Consider the following 17,948-nt stretch of genomic DNA (forward strand, 5'->3'; position numbering starts at 1 on the left):
TTGACTATCACATCTTATAAGCTCAGTGCATGATGGGAGATTTTTGTACAAGAGACTTTTGGCAAACATAATCCCCACTTTTTATTGGGGATTGGCAGTTAGGTCAAATATTAAATTTGATCAGACCTTAGGTCTGACCCAGATTTTATATGTAGCGTCTTGTTTTCTTGTTTTGTTTTATTTTATTTTACAAAACAGATATAACTAAATAATTCATACATTTACTATACAGTATGTGTTGATGTGTTACCATGACTACAGGAGTACATGAAAATTTTAATCACAACTGGGGACTCCATTCATCAAGCTCCATTCATCAAGAATCACAACATAGCAGGTTCTCTTGTTTTTTTGTAAATAATCAGGAACTCAATAAGGACTTTACTGCAGTTTCTTTCATAAATTGAACTACAGTATTCACCTCCTATTGGTTTAAGAAACCTTAAACTCCTAGATCCTGACTACTGTATATTGTACAATGAGTATCTGATGTAGTAGTAGAAATACCTAAAGAAGTGCTTTCCTATATGTAGTTGTGTTATCTTTTGTGTAAAACTGCTTTTATACAATATGTTTCTACAATGTCAATGAACCGTAGTATAAGATATCATTAAATAATGGAATCACTTAAGTAGTGTATATGTAAAATTTAAACTTTTTTTAAAACCACAAATCTGCATTCACCACTATTTATGATCAGAGTGACTTACAACTGATCATACATAACCGAGTGTAACTGTGATTGAGGTCTTGCATATTCCAAATAGTTTGACTTAATGTTAACAAAATGAAAAAGCTAAGTCAGTAAGTGGCTACTGTGATCAATAATAAAAAGCAGATTCTAAAGAAAGGTCTTTCCCACACCATATCCACAGGACAACCAAAACATGTATGCTTCTAACTCTGACGGTCAGATCCCTAAATAAGCCCTGTTGTTTTTGTTTCCCCCTTCTAATGAAGTCTATAGGGAAACTGAAGCAGCTGACATACTTGGATATGTCCAAGAACAGGATAGAAACCATTGACATGGAGATCTCTGGCTGTGAATGCCTGGAAGATCTCCTTCTCTCCTCCAACATGCTACAGCAGCTGCCTGACTCCATAGGTAAGGTGATGTTGCGTTAGTACTGTCTCCCACATGCCTTATCCGTTTTCCATGACCTTGTGCTGTGCCTTGGGAGGTGTGATAGAAAAGATGGAAACAACAACAAGCTTTGTACTGCATTGCGATCTGCTTTATTCTGGGTCTTTTATAATTAAATGCCTCTTTTGTAATGTGGTCTTTTTTTGCATGACCCCAAATTTCTGATATAAGACAGAATAGAACCAAACAGAAACAGAATAGAAGCCATTGCCTGTCCTGTACCGTGTTTAGGCTTACTATACCAGAAAAAAAGGCTGAAACTGGTACAGTCCTTTGAAGATAAGTATTAATTGAAATCACGCCATGTTTGCTGGTCTTGACATTTTGCATCCTCAGAGATTTTGTTCTGAATGCCTGAAATGCCACAGTAGTGCAAAAGACTGTTGATTCACATCACCATGCTTCATACTGTGATTATATAGAGTCATGAAGCCATCAGCACTCAGAGCTTCAGGGCTTTACATTCCAGTGATGCAGGATTAGAAATATCCTTGTGCTTTCAAGCATCAACTACAGCAGAAAATTTGGGGCTGCAGACAGTAAGTGACTGGAATATTTTTTATAAAGTGGAGAAAATATGTTTAGTACTCTGATCAAATGGACATCTGTCACTTTATATTGTATAGATATCAATAACAAGATCTATGGAGTATAAATCAATTTAATTGATTTTCCACAATATTTTTCATTTCTACAATACATAGTGTATTTGTATAAATAATAATAATGTGCTTTTCTTACTATACATTACAAACCTTTAATAATCATTCATAGTAATGTAAATTGTTTGACAAACAGCAATGTATTAAGCATACTGTACTGTTCTGGTCCATAAATAAAACCTGCACACTCATGTTTAGATTACTCAATCAATCATTCAATCAATCATTTAATCAATGATTTGTTATCGCACCCTATACAACAATTTGCTATAGAGAGGTTTCAAGAATTATACTGTAGATGAAAGTATTGTACAGCAACAGCTGACTGTACCCATCATGTGGCCACATAGAGGAGGAAAATAAAAAGTCCCAGTGGGAGAAAATAAACCATTATGGATCCCAGGCTCCCCTCCAAACAATGAGTTAGTGATACATGATAGTGACAAATTCCTAGGTTGTCCATCTTCAAATATCCAAGAATTTTATATCATGGTCCGTCAGGACATGCAGGCTCAATGTCAGATCCCAACACCGGACTCCAGGCCGTAGATATATAAAAAAATGGGAAAGTGTGTTACAGTAACTGTAATGTGAAAACGACATTTTAAACTAAAGAAAATTACATGACACCCTCTGGATATCAACAGGTCTACAAGATTATAGCCTAAGAAAAATGGAGTCTAAAGAAATACAGCTTGAGCCTTGATTTAAAGGCTGAGACCATAGGGGCTTCTCTTATATGTTTTGGCATGTCATTCCTCAATTTAGGAAACTGGCCGCCAAAGTTTATTTTTGGAGATTCTTCGAATTGTGAGAAAACTGCCATTCTCAGATTGGAGTTCTCTGTGTGTTGTGCAAGTTGATAGCAGTTCATTGAAATATTCGGGAGCTAGACCTTTTAGTGCTCTGCAGGTCATGAGGTGTACTTTAATGTGTGTTTTATAATCAACTGGAAGCCCATGTCTAGATGAACAATTTGGAAAGATATACTCGATTGTTTTTTGTATTATGGATGCAGCATTATGGATGAGCTGAATTCTGACTACAGTGCCTTATGTCACTAATTCTGACTAATAGTCCCTTATGAAAGTCTAGTCTGAATCCAACAAATACATGTATTTTTCTGTGTCCTGTGTTGAAAGAAAATACCTTCATCTTGTAAAGATTTCTAATATAGAGAAAAGCTGTGTCAGCTGTGTAACTGCAGTAATAATGGTTTACAATTTTTATAGTCCACACGTAGGCACAACTAAGGTTGATTGCAAGTATCAGAACACAAAGTGCTAATGCCAATGAGACATACTAATTAATCTGTGTCAGAGAGCATTTCATTTTTGCTTCCTTTCAATAAATCATGTTCATAATTAATATTTTGAGCAAGCTGAAAATGAATCTATAAATTTTGCTGCACTTTTAGATGATCTGTTCACAACGTTTTCAAATTATTTTGTCATCTCCCTAACATTAGATATCGTGCTGCTGTCCTTTATATGACACACATTAAACATATTCCTGCTTTTTAAGGTTAAGGGATTCTAAAAGTCTCCGGTATCTTCAATGCCTTGTTTAAAAAAAAAATCTCACATCAAGTTGGAAACTTCAGGATAAAAGATGACTAAAGGAAAGCTTAGAAAAATAGTAGTAAAATTCAGCACCATCCAAATGGCATGATTGTACATTCTTTGTGTGCATCTTTAGTCACTGCTTCTATTCCTTGTTAATGCTATGTCTATATCAAAGCCATGGTTAGAACACAATAGCTGTCCACCCTGGTAATCCGCTTTTATCCCCAAATGCCCATTAATCATCTCCTGACAAAAGAGAGGAGAGAAATGGGGCAGCCAAATGAACTGGGATGAATTCCCCTTGAGAAGGTCGTTTTAAGGAGAGACCTCAATCTGGAGGCAGTCAAGGTGTTGTCTGGGAGGCTGAATAAATTTGTCTTCTCTGTACCAAGAAGGAAATAAGATGACACAGTCTATCCATCTTGTTGTCTTAAAATTAAGGTAAATTTGTCCAGATACCTTCTTATTAAATTGTCAGAGACTCTTTATGTTGTGAATTGACAACAGGCCAGCAGGACGTATACAAACCTAAATCTGCTCATGGTTTCTGCCTGGCAGCATACGGTACATTTAAACAGTCTCACACCCTTTGGGGACCTTCAGACGGCATTCAGAGTCCTGGTTTACCTCTTTATTCCTGACCTCTGTCACATACCTTGTGGAAAAGATAAAATGAAATGGGGTTTGGGGGGTGGGGGGGGGATTGCTCTACTGAAAGCAGATGAATGATAAGTCTCATCTCCTTAGTTAGGTGAACAGGCTTGGGACAGAATACTATCCAGTGAATTTTCATTTCTGACTTTAAGTCACATGGATTTGTCAGATATGGTCCCAAGTAATATAGTGTCTTTTGATCTCCAATCTGACAGAGCTCTTGGTAGCTTAATTAAATCTTTAAGTGACATGATAAATGATAGTTTTTGTATCCAGATATTAAAATGGTTTACTGTATATTTCAAACTGAATGCATCAACAATCTATAGCAACAAAATGTGAAGTTCATAGAGACATAATGTTTCCAAAAACAAATTACAACATTTTCTGCATTAGGAAGAAATGCATGTATGTGTATTAATGATTAAATCAGGTTCCCATTGCTTTTCTGAGTTTTCCAAAGGGAATAGACGCAAATTTAAAGTTTCCTATAAAGCTTTATAGTCCAATCTAATGTTTTTCATTCCTTTTGATCTCTCTTATCTGTCTAAAATAACAAATGTAGGTGTTAAGTAGGATTACCTATAAAATTCAACAAATATATTTCAATAACTTTATAAGTGCTGAGAGTACCAATTACAAAAAGCAAATTGATAGCTCAGCTATAAATTTAGTTATGTAATTGAGAAATCATCTAGAGCAGAAGCCTGAAAACAGGTCCGATTGACCACAACCAGGAGAAATCACACCTCTACTGACCAGCCAGGAGAAATCACACCTCCACTGACCAGCCAGACACAGATCATAATCTCATTTCTCCTGGCTTGTTTGCACTAAACTGAAGCAAGAAGCCTCTGCTGAAACAAAATCCACCTCTGGGACTTTATTCGTAATCTGCAGCAAGCAGTTGGAATTCACAGTTTTGAATTAATCTGAAGAGTCAAAAGGACTAAGTCTTTTTAGTTGTGAAAAGAAATGACAATAATGCTGTAGGTATTAACAATTTTTAAAGTATTAAAATCCTCAAATGTTAAAAATTCTCAAAGTTAAAATCTTCAAAGGCAGTGACAAAGTTAACTCATCTGCAGTGATGTAACTTGGCTTAATATGGCCGAGCATGGTGTCAAGAGCTGATATACTGTAGTAACTTTTTTCAGAAAACAACTTTTCAATTACTGTTTTTTTTTTTCAAAGAGAAAGAGTGTGTTTGTGATATTAGTACATAATATCTGTATAAAGCATAATATGTTATAAAGATCATAAAATGAAATAGGATTTAATTTTATCTTCTAATATTTTTTAAAAAGACGGTTCAGAAATGTGATTTACTAGATGGGACATGTGCCTGAATAATTACCTCTGATTCAGGCATGATTAGAACTCATGCATTCCTAAGCTGAACAAGAGAAGCAAGAACTATGAGCACTACACTTGTTTTCTGCAATAAAAAATAAATAGAGGCTTAACAATGCTGTTTTTATGAGGAATTTACATCAAGCCTGTAAACCTGCAGTTATGCACAAATAACATCATTTTGCACTAATTATATTTAACATACTTCAAAAACAGATTGTTTCATCCACTGAAAATGCCTCTGGAAAATAACCTCATTTATCTATTTTGTGGGTATTTGATGAGTATCTGTGCAACATTACTTTTTTCATTTTATGCACATTACGAGAGCGTTGGCATACAAATTACAAAATCAAAGGGAGCTGCACAGCATTTTAAAATGTGAAAATACCACATTTTGATGTTACATGAGAGTTCTTTGCAAAATGTGGCTTGTATTACTGTTGTGTTGGTATCCTTCAGACTTTCTTTTACAGTTTTGTACTTGTTTTACAGACTTTGATTCATGTGTAGCTGAATGGCAGATGTATACTGCATGGTGCCAGGGAAGCACAAAGGTTTAAACCCTTTTGGGTTCAAACTCAAAATTCTTTATTTTTTAACAAAATCAAGGCTCAACAAAAGAAAACTGTATTTGGCTCTTTAAATCTATATGAACCATAAAAACATTGTACAGAAGTGACTAACAAATACAAGTATTTTTCTTTATGAGCCCCTTCCCAAGTCCAAAAATCCCAAACCAAGGAGTTCCTCTAAAGCAGTCTTAAAAGGATGACAAGGACGTCAAATGCTATCTGGATTAGTTGGTTGACTTAGCCCTGACCCACAGAAATGGAGAACACAACTGGTTGGACCTAAACTGCAACAAGCTTTAGTACTTGCTGTAGAAAATGTTTAAAACAGGGTGGCACAGTGGCATGTACAGTAGTTATCGTTGCTGCCTTGCAGCACTAGGTCTTGGGTTCAGTTCTGGCCCTAGGGTGTTATCTTCATGGAGTTTGTAAGTTCTCTCTTTGTTCACGTGGGTTTCCTCCCAGAGTCCAAACACATACTGGTAGTCTGGGAAAACTGGACCTGGTGTGAGTGGGTGTGTGTTTGTGCCCTACAATGGATTGGTGTCCCATCCAGGGTGTATCCCACCTTGCTCCTGGTGCCTGCTGTGACAGGCTCCAGCTTCCTTGTGACCCTGATTTGGATAAAACGGATAGACAGGGGATGGATGCTTAAAGCATTTGTGTTAGATTGTTAATATTGTATCATTATCATATTACAGTTTGTTGTATGTAGATATGTCATAATCTGAAGTGTGTTGATCTCATAAATTCATGAAATTAAGTCTTTCAAATATTGCAGCTACTGTAAATTCACCCTGTGTTATATAAAATGGATTTAAATGATTCTTCATTTAGAAGCCCCCACAGTAGCTGTTATGGCTATTATTCAAGTCAATTTATTTTTATATAGCGCCTTTCACAACAAGGTTGCCCCATGGCTCTTAACAAAGTATGTGACCATACATATTGTGGATGCAGAACTGAAAAGACCAGAAGACAATGGAGGAGAGGAACCAAAAACTCTTTAGTAAGGAGAAAAAAAACCTCTAGGTGTCCAGGTTCAACTGGCTGCCCAACCCTTTTGGGCATGCTAACTTTATACAATTAAAAAAAGGAATAAATGAATAAGGGTATTAATCCATCCATCATGTCTTCTATATGTCAGTACTCCATGCAGATCTCTGTGGACCAGCAAAATCCTCCTAAACGATAGCTGTATCCACGATGTCCCTCTTGGATCCATGGCAGTGAATCAGCATCCAACTCATATGGTTCCCAGCCCGGGCACCATCCAGACATGTGGGGAGGAGAATAGGATAGTTTGGTCAGAACAGATGTATCTACCTAGAGTAGGTAGGGTAAAGAGTAGGGGTGTAACCCCGGCATCCTGGCCAAATTTCCCATTGGCCCTTACCAATCATGGCCTCCTAATAATCCCCATCTATGAATTGGCTTCATTACTCTGCTCTCCTCCCCACTGATAGCTGGTGTGTGGTGAGCGTTCTGGCCCACTATGGCTGCCATCGTATCATCCAAGTGGATGCTGCACATTGGTGGTGGTGGAGGGGAGTCCCCATTACCTGTAAAGCGCTTTGAGTGGAGTGTCCAGAAAAGTGCTATATAAGTGTAAGCACTTATTACTTATAATTATTACCTGGTGGGCCAACACAGAGACACACAGTGGCATGTACAGAAGCATCAGCAGCCACAGTTGCAGCAGGCTATGATGTAAGGTGTGAGTAGGCTAGGCTGAAGTAATAGGTTTTCAGTCTGGATTTGAATACTGAGATTAATTCGGCATCCCGAACATGGGGTTGGAGACTATTACATAAACTAGGGGCCCTGTAACTAAAGGCTTTACCGCCAACTGTTTTTTTATTAATGAGTGGAATATGAAGAAGACCTGCATTCTGTGATCTAAGAGGGCGACTTGGATTGTATACATTAATAAGTTCCATTAGATAGACAGGTGCCTGACCTCTGAGAGCCTTATAAGTAAGTAGAAGGATTTTGAAGTCCGCCCTGTACCTGACAGGAAGCCAATGAAGAGTGCCAAGTATAGGGGTTATATGGTCGTACTTTCTGCTCCTAGTAACAATTCTCGCTGCTGCATTCTGAATTCGCTGTAAAGTGTTGAAAGAGTGATGGGTGCTCCCTGATAGTAGGGCATTGCTGTAGTCAAACTTGCTGTATACAAGAGCATGTATTAGTTTCTCTGTGTCTTGAGTGGAGAGAAACTGCCTTAGTTATGCAATATTTCTTAACTATAGGAAGTATCATGTTTTTGTTAAGTCCATTCTTTAATTTTGGAGTATTGATAAATTATCAAGACAAATTTTGGAAAATGTTTATTTATTTGGCACTTATTAAAGATTAACAAATTGTTTACTTTTAAATCTGGTTTGTTGTTTCGTCTCCTGGATCAGTACTTCTCATTCACAGGAATGCTGAAGAGGCTGACAACACTGAAAGTAGATGACAACCAGCTGACATCACTGCCAAACACCATTGGAAGGTGAGAGCTCCCGAGGAACAGAGGTACAGCAGATATACTCAACAAAAACGCAGGCAGTTTGGTTTCACAGCAGATTAAGATTTTTTAATATCTCAAAAAAATGAATGTAAGACATTGGCTGCTTGATTTTGACAAACATGGGGGATTATGATTGCTCCACCTGTGTCCTTGACCTATTTTTGAAAGAAAATAGCAGTTGGTAATGCAAGCAGTCGATGTGTTCATTTACTCGTTGCCTGCAGCTTGCGGCATCTAGGCAGCAGTGTGGGATAGTTCTTAGTAGAGCTCTGGAATCAGTTGTTGAGATGCTGGGTTAGATACTGCTTAAGTAACCTTCAGCAAGGTGCTACACTCAAAATCGCTCTTTGCTTTATAAATGTGTACTCTCCAGTTTGTCACAGTAAATGAGATTTTTTAAAACTGATTTACCTGATGAAATACATTTTAAAAACTATGAAAAATCTAGTAAAAATCAATTCATAACCTCATTGTTTAGATGTATAAGCCAGACAATTAATTGAGCTTAAAAATTGCATTCATTAAGAAATGAAGCATACAGTAGTGCCAACTAGCTGGCACCTGTTTTGTGCTATATAATGTTTGTCCTCATAGATGAAGTTGAAAACTGGTAACTAGCCTTTTTTTAACACGTAAGACTAATGACTGACTAGCAATACGATCTCAGATAGAAACAGGCAGGAGCTGCTTTTGGTTCCAGAGATTGCATTTTGAGAAACACAAGCAGGATTTGTAACTTTGCACTCTACGATTGACATACTAAAGCTCGCACAAATTCAGCTTTTCATAGGCAGCTAGCGGCAGCTTGTAATTAAACATGAGCTTGGTCATTTCTAACATTAAGACTAGCTGACTTAAATAGGCTTCATTTTTTAAGAGATCTCAGTCTTCCAGTGCAGTATTTATTATTTCCTTGTCTCTTCCAGATTCTGCACCTTCTTTTTTGTTGAGTATATTAGATTTCTCACTGCTGCTAATTCGTTTAAAAACATCATCTGTGTTTCTGACCAAGTAGGACACCCCTAAAGTACTTTAGAGGGGTAGTTTGTTTTCCCAGATGACTTTAAAGTAAGAAAATGAGCTGGGGGAGTTTTATCAGTGTTGAGCAAGTACAGCCTACAAAGTTCTAACAATTGGAATGTTCAGAACTCATGCATAAATTAAGGGTCTTCACTGTATTGAATTCCAAACCAGCAATACTGCCTACAAATAAGGTAAGGAATGAAAACAAATATGAAGAAAAATGGTGAACAAAGTACTCCTCCAAGGGCGCAGGTTTGATCGACAATGCCTGTTTTTAAAATAAATCTTCCTATCGTCTTTGCCATGTCATTAGCAGTGATACAAGAGGAAATCTAAGGACACGTTGTTGTACCTCCTCCATAGAAGCTTTTCCCATTTCAGGCACCCCTGCCCTGCTCATTGCAGATGTATTTTCCTCACGCCTGATACTGTACTGCGTGCATCTTTTTCTGGGTTTGTCATTGGTCGGTTTTGTGTGTTTATTATACATGCATCTAAAATGGGCCACTTAGTGGACGCGGCAAATTAGGGTAAGTAGACTAAAAATCCATTTGCTTTACACATACATCACATATACCATCTTTCTCTAATCAGCTGTGTTTTGTGCCGTCTTTTGTAGATTTTGATGAACTGAGAATCTATGGCAGAGCAGCTGCCTAAACCACTTAGTTGTACGTAATATTAATCCAATGCATAAACTGGGGGTAAAAAATAAAAAATGCAATGAAATCTCCTGTTTAGGAATTATAAAGCAATATTGGTCTGACTTTTTTGATACATTCTTTTGATATTGTACAGAAGACAATGGGAAGAGAAACTGTACCTAACTGTAATAGATCCTTTCGCCTCTACAAGGTATTTAACTATGCAGTGAACATTAAAGAATAATTTCTTGACTGAGACATTTGGTGCACATAGGATATGTGGTAGAACAGCTTTATACAGTTCTTAATTGGTGTCAGCAATGCTGTTACAGTGATAAATTCTTCAGAGCAGAAGTTAACTCTTGCCTGGATCTGTTTCTTGTGTGAAAAAAGCTATCCCAGAAGGGATTGTAATGAATGTGCTTCAGGTGTTTGTATTTCATCTCACCATTACAATAATTTATTAAATGGGATATGTGAACATTTTTAAATTTAAAATTTTTTCAAATGTTTAAAATGATATTTTTATTCACTATTCACTTAAAATGAAATGTTGCCTCTGTATGCGTCTGATCTTGTTTTATTCCTATAAATAACCATAGAATGAAATAATCCGCTAGTCATCCCCTTCTTCTTAATCTGTGAAAGTATTGATGTTTCTAATGCATAAATGCCTACAGTATTTAATCAAATATTATGGCTTCCGTAAAAATTACAAATGTGAAGCTATTCAATGTGATGTGTGGTGAAATCTTACGGAATAAGCAAAACTGAACTTTACACAGTCACATTTAAAGATAGGCATAGATGACATAAAAACATAGATTTCTTGTAATCTTTCACTAATACCAAATATACAGTACTCCAGTATTCCAGAGCTATCATTAATTGAAAAGAGTTTTAACTTCAATTCTGTTCTCAAATTAAATGTGCTGTCCATTTGCCTTCAGAAAATTTAAACAAATTTTAATCAACAGCAAAAAGCTTTCCGAATCTTTGAACTATCCATATTTGCATGAAAATCACTTTCAGGTAATATTAAGTATTTTTTGGATGTACTTCAAGATGTAGACAATAATTAGACTATTATCCAATACCAATCAGCACCTTGTGGACATGAAAATAAGATTGTGCCACTGCTAAAGTTAATTCAGTCCAGTTTCTAGCAAAATCTAATTTGAACCAACAAAATGGAATGTTCAATTTAGCTTGCTACATCCAGGAAACATTTAATAAGGTGTTATCACACAGTACAATTCTAGCAAGATAATGTGAAAGAAGCATGTCTGATCATGTGCATCTTATCTGTAAATCAGTCATAAAGATTTTTATTCAGTACCATTTTCCTTTGTAGTGATCATATTGTTTTTGTATAGTATAATGACTAAGCATCTCTGGGCAGTTACCGAACATAGCCCTTGTGGTAATATGTATATCACATACAGAATTGTATTTTCAGTACTAGGAATAATGTTTTTATCTGCGTTGGAAAAAAAACTTTTGGGTGTTTTTTAGTTCTCAAGCAATTTTTCCCAATCTTTTTCACAAGCGAAACACTTTTTCAATTTGCATTTTTAAACAATCCCATAGATATGCACAGTATAGTACAAATCAGGAGTTTGAAATATGGAAAAAATACCACACAGCAGTGACCCAAAGCAGTGTCTTAATTGTGCAGAAGCTACACCCCAAAAAATGAAGCTACACTGTGGGTGTCTTACAAAATATGTTGTGAGCACCTCAATTCTCTATTCTGTACAGCTTATTTTACTTCTCGATTATTATAGATTAAACTTGATTAATTCCTGTAAATTCTGAGCACCTTAATTGCTAAAATGCCTCAAATGCAGTATACCAGACAGTTATTAAATCTTACATCCATTGTTCTGCTTATTTCTGGCAAGGGTCGTGGGAACAAAGTGCTCAGGAAGCAGAAGTGAAAGACAACATCCTAGATGGAATACAAGTCCACTGCAAGGCACACACACATGCTTATGCTTATTAAAGTGTTCATTATGATCTTAAAGCTGGAAGGGACCTAGAGCACTCAGAAAAATGTCACACTACCATGGAGAGAACGTGTCAAATCCACACAATGTGCCGTGTTATCTGCTATGCTACTATGCTGCCTGTTCTGAGATGTTTCTTTAGTGAAAGAAATGGTCAGACTGGTAGCATTAGAGTATATTTGCATTTTTGCCTGTGTATATATACAGTATATAAAAAACTGATACAGATATATTCCAGCTAATTATTATATTTTATTTTTGATGTTTGTAGATTTTTAGGGAATATTTTCCATGGAAAAAGGGTAAAGACCCGAAGGACACTGCTGAAGGATGTTTTATAATGAAAGTATTCCTGGTGCCTTGGAGTATGCACTGAAATGACACTCTCAGAGCTCCACAAAATTATATTTCTTAGACCTGTAACCACTGCATCTCTAATTTCCTCTGGTAGCAAATGATCAGCAATGAATAAAATTATTTCCTTTTTCAGTTTATCGCTTTTAGAAGAGTTTGATTGCAGCTGTAATGAGCTTGAATCCCTTCCTCCGACAATTGGCTACCTGCATAATCTACGAACATTTACTGCTGATGAAAACTTCCTTACAGAGCTGCCTAGAGAGGTAAGAACTGTTAATCCAGCTTGGGCCACTCAACAAATGTTAATATCTGACAGATCCTCTGTCAATGTGATTAGGGATTTTAAAAAGCAGAGGAGTAGAAATTGTGAAGTTTTTTGGAATCTCAATGTTCAGGTTGGAGGTGGGGTCTGTTGCACTGAGATTCATTCTGGTTTTTATTTATTTTTATAAGCAAGATGGGAACAAGCTGACATTATTTGGAAGATTAGTTTCTCTGCTGTAAATCTGTATCGCAGTTATTGGTAATCAGGGATCACAAGTCAGAAGAGGGTGCTTTTTGCTTAACTCTACATAAGCACTAATTGACAGTTCTGGATGCATGAGTACAGAGCTGTGTCATTATGCAAGTTACAAAGTCACAAGTAGAGGTAGAAAGAAGACAAACAATTTGGCTGTTAAGGCAGATTTATGGTGTGTTATCTTTGAGCTTTTCGGTATGGAAATAACCGCTACAACAAAAGGGGCACAAGCTAGCACTTCATCATATTACCTTCCTCTAGATGCTCATTCTATATCATAGTGTGTCTACAAAGCTGTGCAGGGAAACGACAATGGGTCCTGCAAGTTCTGTCGTTGATTATAATAATTACGTCTGTCCTTAATTTTTGGTTAGTACAGAACTGTCTAAATATTTCAAAGCAAACCTAGCTATCCAGTGATCCAAAATAGTAGAATGCATTATATCCACTGGAAAAAGACAAACCTTTTTGTCTCCTGCTTGTGGGTTGAAGCAAATTACCAATTCTGCTTGCTCCAGACTGCATTTTAAAGCTAGTACGTTGAAGCTGAAATTCTCTTTGAGGTTTATTCAAAGGATGTTTCAAGTTCCACATTTGCCAGTTCAGTTATGTGATCGCACTGTCCCTGGATGTGCATTTGAGCTAGAGATCCTTCTTAAAATGGGGCTATTTTTACATTTTAGATAGTTTTCCAGTTTTTCAATTCATGAGTGTTGTGTGATTCTATTCAATTTCTATATATCTGTATAGTGTAGTGCTTCATCACATAAAGTCCTAAAATGCCTACTCTCTCTTGTAATCTCAAATCTTTCAATGGGGGTATACAGTAATTGCTTCCGTTGCTCATAACAAAGTGAAGGGAGAATTATTTGACGTAATTTGTGGTAGTGGCATCATCAGGAAATTCTCTCTATTCCAGGAGTTATATCAAAAGTCCCATGACTGAAACACGTGAAAAAGTACTAGCCTTGCTTCTTTCGATGGTTGTAATTTTTTTTGCTTTCCATCTCTTATTGATCTAGATCGGAAGCTGTAAGAATGTCACTGTCATGTCTCTTCGCTCCAATAAACTTGAGTTCCTGCCTGAGGAGATTGGACAGATGACGAAACTGAGAGTTCTGAACCTGAGTGACAACAGGTATTCCCTGCAGGTTCACTGCATTCCTATTTCACTGCACAGTGGCTGACTGCATTGCAGTTTAATGAGCTGTCCATCTTTTTTTCTGTTACCGAATGTCACAGCTGAATATATTCTGTACTGTATTTTGGTTTTATTTTTTATGCAAAATTTAGATGTAGAAAACACCTAAAGTGCTCAAGAGTTTAGGGTGTTGGAAGGTGTTTGTGAAAATATTCTAATCACTGATGTGGAACAGTGCAAAAATGTCACCAATTAAAGTACAGGCAGCTTTTACAGGAATAAGGAAATTACACTCGATTCTCTCCTTTCTTTTGAGCCCCACATGAAAGATATATTTTTTTTCCCTTACAAATATTGGCAACATTAGGCAATTTCTGTAAATGTCTGATGCTAAAGTTTATAAAGTCACTAATGTTTATAAAGTCACTTAATAAACTTTAAATAATCTTGCTCCATCATACATCTCTGAACTACTCCATGTTAAAACTCCTGCCCATAGGCTCTGTTCAGTTGAGGCTGGTCCTTTGCTCACTGTACCTGGGACTAAATCTCGGACTTTTAGTGACTTTGTATTGCTGCTCCTGTTATGGAATGCTCTTGTTCTCTTCAAGAGACACATTCTTTGACTCTCTTTAAATCTTAACTCAAAACACATCTCTTACCAGGGCCTATGTATGATTGCCCCACTTTATATCCTATATATTTTTGTTTATTTATTTCCTTAACTTTTTACTGTACTTTTTTATCACTATGGGGCACTCTTTACATAAAAGTTATTATTAGCTCCTTTTTTATTTTGCAGTTTTATGATTGCTGGTTGTATTCCTTTTTAGATCTCTATGCTAGTTTGGAATTGGCAATTAAAAGGGAACTTCTGTCACAATTTACTAGTTATTCAATCTTTGTAACAAAATAAATATTTTACAAAATTCTTGAATTAAGCACAAAATCATGACCTTTGTTAAAGTACTATAAGTTTTACACATTACTGTGCTTTCAAATGCATTCATCAATGCTGATTCTTTCTATACCAAAAAAGTAACATTGTAGTTCCCCTGTAACTGTTAATCAGTGTAGCATACTGCTACGATCTACATTAAGTAATGAGTTATTTTGTCCCCATATGACATTGTGAATATAGTGTGCCCTAAAGTAGGGTTCAAATTGATTAGCGGAGCCCTGTGACTCTTAATGATGTCAAACTTGAAGATGACAGGTGTTCAGCAAGTCAAGGACTTAAAACCATCCACTTCCAGTTCTACAGTTGTTATTTTGTGCTTGTTTGAAGCCTCCTGGCAGCAGCTAATGGCTCTAACCAGTGATATCTGGACTATAGAACTCAACCTGCACACCAAACAAGCAGCTTTACAGTTTAAACCACCTCCTAGGGTGTTTACATTACCAGGTTCCACAACTGTTTGACAAGACACTGGGACAAGACTGACTGTAGTTGTTTTTGCAGCAGTCCATCTTGTTTTGATGTGCTCCTCAAGTAATGCAACTGAAAAGAATGACTTTGGACAAACGTGACCACACCTCAATGAATCTTTACTGGACCAGCGTTGAAAAGTGTTGAACTCAAGTTCAACACTTTTCACCACAAACCATAAGACAGCACTGTGTTTAGATTTCATGAAGTGCAAAGTTAAGCTTACATCTGTAAAGCAGAAAGTAGCAATTTCCTTTGCATTTTTGTTGTTCCTGTAGTAGCTGAGGATTGGAATTTGTGGTTTATATCTGAATACCTTCTCAAAGAATTCCCATGAGGCAGAGCTTTAAAATGAGTGATGTGATCCTCCTGTTGAAAGTGCCTTATTGATTTCTTGTCCAAAATAATTAAGTGAAAGAGCCGGCACCTGTCTTCCTGGTCTTCCATCTGTTAAAAAGTAGTAAACTTATTTGTTGAACGGCAGTTAAGTATAGTAAGGTACACAAGAAATATTAAAAATATGTAATTCTTAGAACAAAAGTAGTCAGTATGGATTGATATGGACTCTAGACAGAGCTGTGCAGCTAATTAATTCTCAGAGTTAATTCAGTGTCAGTCAAAAATTATTCTCCATGAGTAATGTAGAGCTGGAACTACAGGATGGAGAGCACTGTATCAGCCCGAATGCCCTCCATTTGTCACATTTGAGTGTGTGTGTCATGTCTGGATGCCACTATCCAAGGGGTTCTCTTCTCATGGTTCAGGTTATACACATGTTCAATTGCTCCGTTGTACACAGGTTTAGCCAAGATAAGTTTTTTGAACAGGCCAACATAATGAATAAGCACACTATATGTGTATGTAAAGAATGCATATATTAATTTTCAAAAGACCTATATATTGATTAAAGAAAGTAAAAAAAGTGTTGAAACTGGAAATGTGTAATTTTGTCAAGACAACAGATACGAATTAAGGCAGCATACCCCCTGATTCCTTGTCACTGATTATATGTTACAGAGTAGAAAAGCCTTATCAAGTGGAGGCAATAATTAAAGGTTTCAACATCAGAGAAATAATCTGTGCTAGCACATGGATGGAAATGGATGTACAGGCTTAATACACTTCTCTCTCCCTTTTCTGCAGTCTGAATATTGTAGTATGTGTACAGTACATATTTATTGTATAATGTATGTATATTCACCATATTTATGTATCTCACATGTTTACAGTATTAAAGCATTCCTGCAGGTCTGTGCAGGACCCTTCCAAGCACAGAGTTAATTAAACAGCACTTTTAAAGGATGATCTGATGTTCTGTCAGTGATTAACAAAAGAGAAAGTAATTAAACTCTAGTGCCCCTTAACAGCAACCATTATCCAGCTTCCAGTCAGACTCAAACGCATTAGGAAATGTGCCCTGACATGATGGAGTCCTTAGGTCATCAATTCAGATACCTTCATGCTCTTCATGAATAATAATAATAATAATAATAATAATAATAATAATAATGCAATTTGTTACTATTAATACTATTTGTATTGTTTTTTTCCTGACATGTTTTCAAAATGACTATGCTATTTAAATTGTATGTCAAATAAAGTATATAACTTAAATAAAGTATCAAATCCAGTCTTTCACTTCAGCTGTGAAACCGTAGAGATTCTTCAGTAACCGCTGGCTTTGGGTACTATTGGAACACAGTTTGCTTTAAATACAATTCCATCAAAACTGATGACACTGCTGGATTCAAATTCATGTGACTGAAAGTGAAGAGGAGTTTAAAGCTACTTCCAGGAGCTTTTATTGCTTAAACAGTCACTTAGACTAAGAGAGTAAAGGTGGTTATGAGAACAGCAGGGTACTAGGACAGAATGAGATGCTCCCTTACAGCTTCTTTGCTAGAAGCCCTCCTGCAGTAAATCAAAGTGGAATGTCATTGGAAGAAATAATACCCTCAAAGTCTCCATCCCCAGAGTTTGAATAGGAAGTGTGCTTTAGGATTTGTCACAAAAATATTTCCTTGGAATCAATGAATTCAGAAAATCACCTCTAGGAGAGGTGGGAGTCTCTATTTTGTACTGAATTGCTGTTGATTTTTCTTTTTGGTTTTAAACAGGTTAAAGAATTTGCCTTTCACTTTTACAAAACTAAAGGACCTTGCTGCACTCTGGCTATCAGACAATCAGGTAAAGTTGCTGCTTTTGTGTGCTTTTTCAAGGCAAAGGAAATAATAAACCTGTTTTGGTTGTTCAAGGCTGACTTGTTTGTGGGTGTTCACCACCATTATTTTTCCACATGATCTTGTCCAAAGCAGCTTTATTACTGTGGTTCCAAATAGCTGTTTCTGTTTTCACCGACA

General features: G+C 36.5%; 1 protein-coding gene across 17 annotated transcripts in view; it reads left to right on the plus strand.

Annotated features, from left to right (window-relative positions):
- lrrc7 (leucine rich repeat containing 7) overlaps window positions 1-17,948 on the plus strand; it is a 308,839-nt gene that overhangs the window by 241,968 nt on the left and 48,923 nt on the right. For 14 of the 17 annotated variants that reach the window (XM_088599029.1, XM_088599032.1, XM_088599030.1 and 11 more), the window contains 6 exons: window positions 961-1,105; window positions 8,375-8,447; window positions 10,001-10,018; window positions 12,632-12,761; window positions 14,041-14,156; window positions 17,706-17,775. In XM_088599029.1, the coding sequence (XP_088455155.1) occupies window positions 961-1,105; window positions 8,375-8,447; window positions 10,001-10,018; window positions 12,632-12,761; window positions 14,041-14,156; window positions 17,706-17,775 (552 nt within the window). The remainder of the gene's footprint in view (window positions 1-960; window positions 1,106-8,374; window positions 8,448-10,000; window positions 10,019-12,631; window positions 12,762-14,040; window positions 14,157-17,705; window positions 17,776-17,948) is intronic. The other 3 variants (XM_088599028.1, XM_088599043.1, XM_088599044.1) reach the window with 1 other exon arrangement.

The sequence above is a fragment of the Lepisosteus platostomus genome, chromosome 11 (assembly GCF_059453375.1).
Source record: "Lepisosteus platostomus isolate fLepPlt1 chromosome 11, fLepPlt1.hap1, whole genome shotgun sequence".
Classification (NCBI taxonomy): domain Eukaryota; kingdom Metazoa; phylum Chordata; class Actinopteri; order Semionotiformes; family Lepisosteidae; genus Lepisosteus; species Lepisosteus platostomus.